This window comes from Gallinula chloropus, assembly GCF_964237585.1.
Source record: "Gallinula chloropus genome assembly, chromosome: 19".
Taxonomy (NCBI): domain Eukaryota; kingdom Metazoa; phylum Chordata; class Aves; order Gruiformes; family Rallidae; genus Gallinula; species Gallinula chloropus.
In genome coordinates, this window is record NC_140104.1 from 13,432,283 (window position 1) to 13,442,848 (window position 10,566).

At 50.7% G+C, this 10,566-nt stretch overlaps 1 protein-coding gene across 1 annotated transcript; it reads right to left on the reverse strand.

Annotated features, from left to right (window-relative positions):
- Nucleotides 1-4,684: 4,684 nt before the first annotated feature.
- LOC311199220 (olfactory receptor 14A16-like) lies at nucleotides 4,685-5,611 on the reverse strand (the record flags this gene model as incomplete). The annotated part of the gene is made up of 1 exon (XM_084273285.1): nucleotides 4,685-5,611. One exon carries the CDS (start codon nucleotides 5,609-5,611, stop codon nucleotides 4,685-4,687), a length of 927 nt encoding a protein of 308 aa, XP_084129411.1.
- Nucleotides 5,612-10,566: the final 4,955 nt, after the last annotated feature.

Here is a 10,566-nt window from a genome sequence, read left to right on the forward strand (position 1 = left end):
GCTTTAAGGTCTTTCTGGATGCTAATTACCCCCATGGTACTTTTTCTTCTAAGTCCACAGAATTCAGCTACCAAGAGAAGAGTGAAGAAACCTCTCCAGAAGTTCAGTCAGGAGTAATGCCCAAAGTACCTTGAAGCATTAACAGGCACCACTGGGAGCCATTCCTGACAAAGACTCCCCAGGGGCTCATTAGAGCAGACAACTGGAGTCCATGAGTTCAAACCCAGGCAAAGCGCAGGCAGCTCTGATGCTGAGGACACCCTGGCTTGGTCTGGTGAATCAGAAATGCCAAGAGCTGATGCCCAGACCTGTGTCTCAGGGCTCTTCTTTGGGATGTAGGGAGTGTGACACCAAAGGAAGAAGAGGGGTATGACACATGGTGGCCTTCTCTGGGTCACATGCAAGGAGGCAATGATGCTCCATGGCCATGAGGACAATGTGTCTCCCCTAAGGCCTCTGTGGCAGGGACATCAGCCATAGCCAAGTGGCTAAAGACCTCGTTTCTCTCAGGCCCTTTCTGCCTGTCTGGCACCCTTGGCCATCTGCACCACAGCCCATCCCACACTGTTCTACGCCTGTATCTGTTTCCCTGCAGACACCCAACGCCCTTTCCGACTTGGATCTCACACCATGATGTCCCTGCCTGTACTGTTGTCTCTCCTTTCTTGACAGCTGTTCTCACAACACAAATCTACCAGCTCATCCACACCTCCTCTGAGGGACTTTTAACACCACAGCACTAGCCTCAGAATGACATTTCTTTATCCTCACATCCTCTTTGACTTTTAAAGCAACAGTTTCACATGGACTTCTTTTTTTATGTTTTTTCCACATAGCACAAAGAGGGCTTCCCTCAGCCTCCATTTCCTAGGCTAAAGACACCCAGGTGTCACAGCCTCTGACCTTCAAAGCTGCAGATTTGGTGTTGTGCTGGAACCTGTTGTTGTGGTTTTACCCCAGCTGAGAGGGAAGCACCACACAGCCACTCACTGTCTAAGAGGATGTGGTTGCAGATTGCAGTGGGGGGAAGGGAGGGAAAAGGAAACAAAAAAAACCCCCAAACCTCTTGAGTTGGGTTAAGGAGATTTTACTGGGACAGTAGAGAGGGAAACAACAACAATAGGACTTGGTAGTAAAATCTACAGAACTGGTGATGCACAAAGCAGGTTCTCACTGAACTGCACAGCTCAGGCTCTACAGCTCAGAGCTGTCCTGAACCTGGACAGTACACAAAACCACGTGTCCTGGAGGGGTACCCTCCTCCTCCCACCAGCCTCTCGTCATCTGCTGAGCATGATGTAATTGACATGGAAGACCCTCTTTGGCTAGTTTGGGTCACCTGTCCTGGCTGTGTTCCTTCCCAGCTCCCTGAGTGCCCCCCGCCTTCTCGTTAGCAGGGCAGCATGAAAAGCTGAAAAGTCTGTGACTGGTTGGACACAACTAAACCATCCCTGTGTTATCAGCACTGCTCTCATCCCAACTCCAAAACATGGCAGTCCATCCTCTGCTAGACAGAAAATTCAGTCTATCCTGGACAAAACCAGGCCACCTTTGTAGACAACAACATGTACAAAACAATGGTGTGTTCACTCCTGCAGTCATACAGTGTGGATAATCCCGTTGTTCAGTTACGGTCAGCTGGGCCTGTTCTGTCCCCTTCCAGGCACTTGTGCACTCCCAGCTGACTCATTTCTGGAGCAGAATTAGACAAAAGCACTTGATGCTGTGCAAGCCCTGCTCAGCAAGGAACAAACACATTTATTTAGACTTTTTGGCTTACAAATCCAAACCACAAAATATGGGAGCCACGACTATGAAAATTAATTTCAGCCCAACTAAAATAAGGTCAGAAGAAGAAGATCTCTTCTGGTTGGAAACCTTCTTGATATTCCTGTTCATCCAATCTCAGAGTTTCTCAAGGTCTGTTTGAAGGGAAGTTCCATTTTGTTAACCATTCACATGTGCTTGCCTATGGCTCTCCAACTTGTGGTGCCTCTAACAAATTGAGTGCAAGAGGTGGTAAAGAACCTGGGACTCTATTGCTGGACATTCAGGATGTTCAATGTTGGCCTATGGAAAACCCAGAAAATGACATCAAGAACTGTTAAGACCTTTCTCATGGCTGGGAATGTCCAAAGATTACTGTTGCTCCTAGTGTACTACCTGGGGAGGTTTCAGGCCAGGAACATCCGTCATCCCTCACACCTTTTGCTTGGGACGTACTGCTGGACATTTAACAGGTTGAAAGAGATATGTATGTATTTGGAAAGGAAAAGGCATGGGTTTGGGGGAGTAATATGAGGCTGGGGGGTAAAGAGGGTACTGGGTGGGTAAGGTTGGGCTTTGGGGGCTTATATGGTTGTGGGGGAATCCATTGGCATTTGGGGGAGGGCGTTGGATGGCATAGAGGGGTTCTGGGGGAATATTGGAGAATTTGGGGGGAGAAGGGGTCATCTGTGGGCATTATGGGGGATGGTGGCTGGCAGCCAGGGGTGATGAGATGTTTAGGGATGGGCTGGGGGAGGGCTTAAGGGGTTGGGGAGGCACCCATGGGTTTTGGGAGGGGGCATGGGGATGTTGTAGGGGGGAACTGGGGGTGGATATGGGGGGATTTGGATGGGAAAAGGGGAGGTTTAGGGGAGTAATATGGTGCTATACTTTCCAGCTATATCAGCATCCACATTTCATGGAGTGTATGGGGGTGTTGGGGGACACCTAGGGGGGCTGGGAGATTAAGATAGGCCTGGGGAGGGAGGGGGGGTACCCATGTGTGTGTGAGGGACCCTGGGAGCAGCAATAGAAGTAATGGGGTGGTATGTGGGGTAAAAGGTGGTTTGAGGGCGATAAGGGGGGTGTTAGGGAGACACCAGGGTTGCTTTGAAAGGTTAAGTGTAGGCTGTGGGGCTGGTTAAAGCATAGGGGGGCACCCATGATTGCCAAAAGGAAGCATAGGAGGGCTTTAGGGTGGTGTTTTGGTGACATATGTGGGGTACGTAAGGTTTTGGGGACTGTCCAGCTTCAGGACAGCTCTGAGCTGTGAGGTCTGAGCTGTGTGGGTTGGTGAGAACCTGCACTGTGCATCACTAGTTTGTATATTTTGCTACAAAATCCTATTGTTGTTATTGCTTCTCTCTGTTGTCCCAGTAACCTGTCCTTATCCCAACCCGTGAGATTGGGTGATTTTTGGTTTCCTTTTCCATTCCTCCCCTCTGCCCCATTACCCCCCACACCCTCTTAGGGAGACAGCGGCTGCAGCACTCAGGCCTTGACTGGGGAGAAACCAGGACAAAAGGTTCCAGCACAACGCCTGCACATCAAGGCTGAGACATGAGGGGTGGAGAACAGGCTGCTAGGGGAAGAATTTGGTCATTGCAGGGGATGCCGTAGCAGGCAGAGGTGCTGAACAGGGATCTGGCCCTGAGCACGTTGGGCTGCACCTGGAAGAGCGTGGCCACGCAGATCATTATTGTGCATCTGGACTCAGCTCTGGTGTGGACATCTCTGGAGCTGTCAGTCCCAGTGTGGGGCTCCCTGGCCTGGAGGAGTGGCGATGAACTCTCAAATAGGAAGGGAAACACTGATGAGATAGAGGGGGAAAAAATGCCTGGACGATGTCAAGCGTTTCTCTTCAAGTCATTTTCATTAAAGAACCCAGGACTTCTACAACTACCTGAATTTTAGTTACGTTTTAATAATGAACAGATCAAAGGAATGTTACAACTTCACAGGTATTTTCTGTCATGGCTCAGTAGATATAAGGAGTTATAGCACCATTCTGGGATGGATATCGTCTCCTAAGGAGATCTGGACAGGCAGGAAAAGCAGTCTCTTGAGATCCAATCCTGTCTGGAGAACTTTGCTCTTTCCCAAAACCAGCAGCTCCCTCACTTGCCTCCTGAGACTCCCAACACTTTTCCTCCCATCATCTGTGCTCACAGGCATGGACAGATTTCTCTGACAACAAACAGCAGTTCAACATGACACAGTTTAATAACCATAAAATCTCCCTCCTCAGCTGCCTGCTAAGGCCAAACAGGGTGTGAAGGGGGTCAGCTTTCAGAGGAGATTTAGAAAGGTCATTTACCAACACACTGACCTTCTGACAGAACAGTTCATTAGACTTCTGAAAGAAGGGATATTTTCCAAGCAGAAACCAGAGACCTGAATGGCATTTGAATGACCAAAGAGCAAGTGGAACTGGAATCCTGTGACCAAAGTAAAGTGCATACATCCACCTAGTCTGCTGAAAAGATGCCCTTCGGCATGGCCGTGTCATCAGGAGAGGTGGAAACACCTGAATGATGATGGAGATCAGACAGACTGGAGGTAATGCAGGTACAGGGGAAGGAGAGTATTTCTTCAGCTGCCATCAGTTCCAATCCTGGAAAACCCTGGTCTATCATGGTGGGGAAGCATTGCCATGCCAGAGAAGTAGTCCAATGACTCAGCTGAGAAGACATGCTTGAAAAATTTTTATAAATGTAAGGGAGGAAAAAAAGAAAAAAGACAGAAAAATCGTGGCCCTTTGAAAACAGACACAATGCACACAGAGCCCAGCTCATCATTACACATTATCTCAAATATGCTATTACATGACAGACAAAAGAAAAGGAAAAAAACACAAAACCTCATTCTGGTCGTAATGAGTTAAATTGTCAGCAGAAGATGAGCAGTTTGTTGCTGCTTAGAAACATCCAGTCATCAGTTTCCACATGGCATCCTTGAGCTCCTGGTTCCTCAAGCTGTAGATGAGAGGGTTCACTGCTGGTGGAACCACTGTGTAAAGAAATGCCACTACCAAGTCCAGAATTAGGGAGGAGATGGAGGGGGGTTTCAGGTAGGAAAAATCGGCAGTACTAACAAAGAGAGAGACCACGGCCAGGTGAGGGAGGCAGGTGGAAAAGGCTTTGTGCCGCCCCTGTTGCGAGGGGATCCTCAGCACAGCCCTGAAGATCTGTACATAGGACACCACAATGAACACAAAACACCCAAAACATAAACAGACACTGACCACAATGAGTCCAATTTCCCTAAGGAAGGCAACTGAGCAGGAGAGCTTGAGGATCTGGGGGATTTCACAGAAGAACTGGTCAACAGCTTTGCCATGGCAGAGGGGCAGGGAAAATGTATTGGCTGTGTGCAGCACAGCATGGAGAAACCCAGTGGCCCAGGCAGCTGCTGCCATGTGGACACAAGCTCTGCTGCCCAGGAGGGTCCCATAGTGCAGGGGGTGGCAGATGGCAACGTAGCGGTCATAGGCCATGATGGTGAGAAGAAAGTACTCCGTGACAATCAAAAATACAAAGAAAAAGAGTTGAGCCACACATCCTGTGTAGGAAATGGCCCTGGTGTCCCACAAGGAATTGGCCATGGATTTGGGAACAGTGGTGGAGATGCAGCCAAGATCAAGAACAGAGAGGTTGAGGAGGAAAAAATACATGGGGGTGTGGAGGTGGTGGTCACAGGCTATGGTGATGATGATGAGGCCATTGCCCAGGAGAGCAGCCAGGTAGATGCCCAGGAAGAGCCAGAAGTGCAGGAGCTGCAGTTCCCGTGTGTCTGCAAAGGGCAGGAGGAGGAACTGGCTGATGGAGCTGCTGCTGTTGGACATGTGCTGCTGTCAACTGTGGAGACCTGTCCAAGGTGGAAAGGGCACAGTGAGGAGTTAGGGAACTCTTCTTTGAGAAAAACCTCTTGCGACTCGTAGGGAATACCCTCAGATTGATTCACTTTATTCAGGAAAAATCTTGGCAGGTCCCTCTTGCGAGGTTTGCTTTGTCCTAGCTGGAGTGTGCCACTGCTGGGAGGTGGGTCAGCTGTGGCGCTTGAGAACTCAGTCCTGCCTTGTAGCAGTCAGTACATAGAAGGATGGTGTGATCTCAGACTAAATCCCCTGTGGATAGGAAGGAGATTTTCAGCACTGTCAAACATGTTTCACCCAAGGGCAGAGCAGAGCTTTGGAGCTTTTGTTTTCTCCTGCCTGTAGCTGAGGAGTGTTTCTCCTGTCAGAACTCCCTGACATTGCTGCTGCAGTGCCAGTGAAACCTTCCCCTGAGTGCAGAGTGGGGAGAGCTGCTCTGTCCATCAGCCCTGGTCTCAGCTGCCCTGTGCTGGCCGCTCTGTGATCACACCCTGCTGTTCCCCGTAGAAGAAACTGGACCCCACAGAGAGCTGAGGAATCCAGTCTCCCAGGGCAGAGCTCCAAAGCCCTCCTTCAGTCTCATCCCACCCAAGGAGGATCTCAGCTCCCCGCTCCCAGCCAGGGACACACAGGGCTCAGTGCAGCTGCCCACACACAGGTGATGAGTGGCATTGCCACGGCCCCTGTGTCGAGATGTGTCCTGCATGGGGCTCCTCTCTGGGGCACAAGAGACCCTAGGAGAGCGGTGCCATTGTGGGAGGCAGCTGCAGCCCAACAGGAGCCCCATGAAATCCTCATTCCTACAGATGGGGGTCCTGAAGTGAGGGTCAGCTCAGTGCCAGTCTGTGCTGGGTGGGAGAAACCAGGGGTTTTCTGTGTGAAACTGTCCGTACTTCAGGCGATGTCACGGAGGTTCCAAATCCCCACTGCCAGGGCATTTCTGGGAGCAGCTCCTTCTCCCTCCCTGACAATGTCTCTGCTGCCTGGAGCTGTCCCTGCAGCTGCTTCTCTTTGCTCATCTCACCTCCTGCTCTTTGCTCACAGACCTCATCCAACCTACCCTGTGCTCAGCTCTGCTCTGCAGACCCCTCCTGGCATCAGGGCACTGCCCCGGGGAACCTCTGTGTGTGCAGGGCTCAGCCCAGGCTCCAACATCTTCATGAGAATCAAGTTTTCACTGCATATTCTCAAGGGGAGAAATCAGTTATCATCTACCACACTCAGCACAGCCCACAGGAGAGGAAAAGTCAAAGCTAAGACTCTGCCTTTGGAGAAATATTCTCTTTGGCATTTCTCAAGGATCAGCTCTGGCTGGGAGCAAAGCTGACCCAGGCAGCACTTTGTTACAGCAGAAGGACCTTACGTTGCCCTTCCCTGGGTCTCTCCTTCAACCCAGAGGTGCTGTCTATATCCCTGTGGAAAGCCCAGCAGGCAGGCTGAGTGCTGACCCTGGCAGCAGCAGAGTCCCTGCTCCAGCACACAGACCCTGGGACACAAGGACCCTGCTCACAAGGACAGCCCTGGGCAACTCTCAGCCATGCCCAGGAGAAGACAGCTGTCCTGCCCTGTCCCTCTGATGGGGCAGGAGGGCATCCCTTCCAGGCAGCACTTTCTTGTCCTATAGAGAATCTATCCTCCTGACAGACCCCACACTGTCCCATGTCCCTGCTTTAGGAGATCCCTCCAGGAACATAACCTGCATTGCCCTGCACCCACAGACATACCAGGGACATACTCACAGGCAGAGTGCTGAGGATATTTCTCCTCCAGTGACCTCTCAGCATCTGTCAGCTCTCTCAACCTCTCAGGTCTCCCCTTGATGCCTACAGGCAGTGTCCCCAGCCCTGTGTGCTTGGCAGAGGAGCTACTCTGTGGCAGAGCTGTCCCTCATCAGTGCTGTAATGTTGCATCAGTTCCCACTGTCCCAGGAGTCCAGCCCAGCTACAGCAGAGGAGCAGGTGAAGGCGTCACGTACTCCTTGGCTCCTCTGAGGTATTCCTGAAGCTCCAGGGAACCAACTTGGAAAGACACTGAAGTCCTCCCTGCCATCTGCTCTCTATTCTGGGGAGAAATCCTTCTGTCCAGCAGAGTCCTTTCTCCTGATCAAACACGAGCTGGGCAGAAGAATCACTTTTTCTTGTCTCCACATGAGGCAGGACCCCCAGACAGGGACAGGAAGGGAACTCTTTCCCCTTGGAGAGGGTAAAAAGTATGACAACTGACTCGAGGCACCTCATTCTTGCTTTGCAGCCCTGGGGCTGAAAGGGGATGCAGCTCTGGCACATGGCTGCCTCAAACCAAGGGAAGCTGGGATTCCTCTTCCCACAGTTCCAGTGGGCACAAAAGAGGCACCTGCTTCCTGAGAGCTGCTGGTCCCAGCTCTCATGGGAAATAATGGGGGGGAGGCCAAGAAGGAGGTGTTCAAACACCAACACCCAGTGAAACCTGAGGGGCCAGTGGTGCTCCAAGAGACGTGCAAGGAGATCCAAGAACAGAATGTTAGGAGTTGGAAGGGACCTCAAAAGATCATCTAGTCCAAGCCCACTGCCAGAGCAGGGTCACCTGGACTAAACCACACAGGAACACATCCAGGTGGGTGTGAATGTTTCCAGAGGAGGAGACTCCACAACCCCTCCGGGCAGTCTGTCCCAGGGCTCTGTCACCCTCACAGTGAAAGAGTTTCTCCTGACACTCACATGGAACTTCCTCTGCTCCAGCTTTTACCCATTGACCTGAATAAGGCCACCCCTCAGTCTCCTCTTCTCCAAGCTAACGAAGCCCAGATCCCTCAGCTCAGAGGAACTGGCCAGCATTGCCCCTCTGCAGAAAGAGTACCAGCTCAGAGGACATTGGGACAGGCTCCTGGAATGGCTGCATGTGAAACGTGGCCAGGCAGGATCCAAGGATTCCCACAGGGAGGCACATGCCAGGGGGTGGCCTGTCACTGGGAAGCTTGCCCCACCTGGCTCTGGGCCTGTGAACAATGCTGCCTGTGGTTAGAGCGGCACCCCATGGAAGAGACCCCCCTCCAGCTGAGAGAGAAAAAGACCCTTTGGGAGGCCTGGCAAATCGACTCTATTGGAGCCCTTGGGAAGGCGGAGGGGAAACAAGAGTATTAGTGGGAGTGGAAATCATTTCTGGCCTAGTCCCAGCCCAGGCATTTCCAGGAGCAGCAGGAGAACATCCAGGGTGGGCCCTGACAAATTGGTTTCGCTTTCTGCCAAACCCCAGTCTGTTCAGTCAGACCAGGGCAGTCATTTCACTGCTGCCAAGGGGCAGGAGTGGGCCAAGGAAGGAGGAGTCAGGTGGGGATTTCACACCCCATGTTACCCCCAAGCTAATGGGATAGGAGGAAGAACTAATGGACTTTTGAAAGGGTTTTTAAAGCTCATCTGGGGAAAAGTTTGTGCCCCCCTCTTCAGCCTGGGGTGGCAAAACGGATTTATAACCCCAGTTCCAGAAAAGGGGGAATATTGTCTGAATCGGAATGACAACAATGGAGGTTTTGTGGGTCACAGTGTGTGTGAAAATCCTTGTATCTTCCCTGGGTGTCGACTCATTAATTGTGCAACTTATAATCACTCTTCGTGTCAGAGGTGACATGTTATGGTGCATGTTGAGCAACACCACTGGTGAGCAAAACTCATCCCTCAGTGGCTAAATTGGGCATGGGTCAATGAAATTCGTCACAAGAAATTATTTGATAGCTTTTGGTCTAATACCAATCTTATGGGATTTGAGATATTGAGGGAATCCAACCCTTTGGCTTGTGGCAGAACCTGGTTGGCATAACCAACCAGGAAGTTACCATTCAGTGTAACTATAGCAATCGGGTAGGAGCACAAAGATACAACCTTTGGATTAAAGGAATAAAATCAAATAATAGAATTAAGCATCCTTTGGGTTTAAAAAACACCATTTATTTTGAAACTCTCTGTAGTTCTGATTTAAGACTCAAAAGGGAATGGACCATTTGGCTTTAAATGTAATTACTGGATTGGAGGCCACCATTTGAAAATGACCAAATAATCGGAGCAGAACATGTTATGTAGGTTATAGACACCCCTTCTTTTTGTTGTTGTGTCCAGACCAAAGTGGAAACAGTTTGGGAATGAAGGTCTATGATGACCTCAGTCGGTATCGAGGGTTCCTTGATGTTTCTATAGCAGGTCATTGCAAAGTGTCTGGGTCACACAGGACTAAGAGCTGCTGCATTGGGAAAGGATGGAAGTGAACCATGTTATTACAGCCTAGACAAACTAGGAGGAAAAACCCAACAACTCACAAAGCTACTAAATACACACAGGTCCTCACGTGAGTTGCATGGCCAGCCCTGTGCAGAAGAGGATGAGCAGTTTATTACTGCTTAGAAATACCCAGTCCTCAATTTCCACACGGCATCCTTGATCTCCTGGTTCCTCATGCTGTAGATGAAAGGGGTTGACAGCTGGTGTAAACACTGGGTAAAGAAATGCCATTACCAGGTGCAGAAGGTAGGCAAACACATCATTTTGAGGATAGTGCTGTGATGCAAGAAGTCACTGGGAGGAAGTGTGGTGAGCTGGTGGCTTTGTCTTTGTGGGAGCAGCTGTTGAGGACGAAGAGTCAGCAGTACAGGCAGGGACATCGTGGGGTGGGAATGAGATTGGAAAGCGTGTTGTGTCCCTGCAGCCTAAAGGAAACATGCACAAGTGTGAGGCAGTGTGGCACAGGCTATGGTGCAGATGGCCAAGGGTGCCATTCAGGCTACAAGTGCCTGATAGGTCTTTGCCTCCTTGGCTGTGGCTGATGTCTCTGCCACAGAGACCTCAGGGAAGACACATTGTCCTCATGGCCATGGAGCATGGCTGATTCCTTGCACCCTCCCCAGGGGAAGCCACCATGTGTCCTTCCCCTGTCCTTCTCTTGGTGTCACACTCCCCACA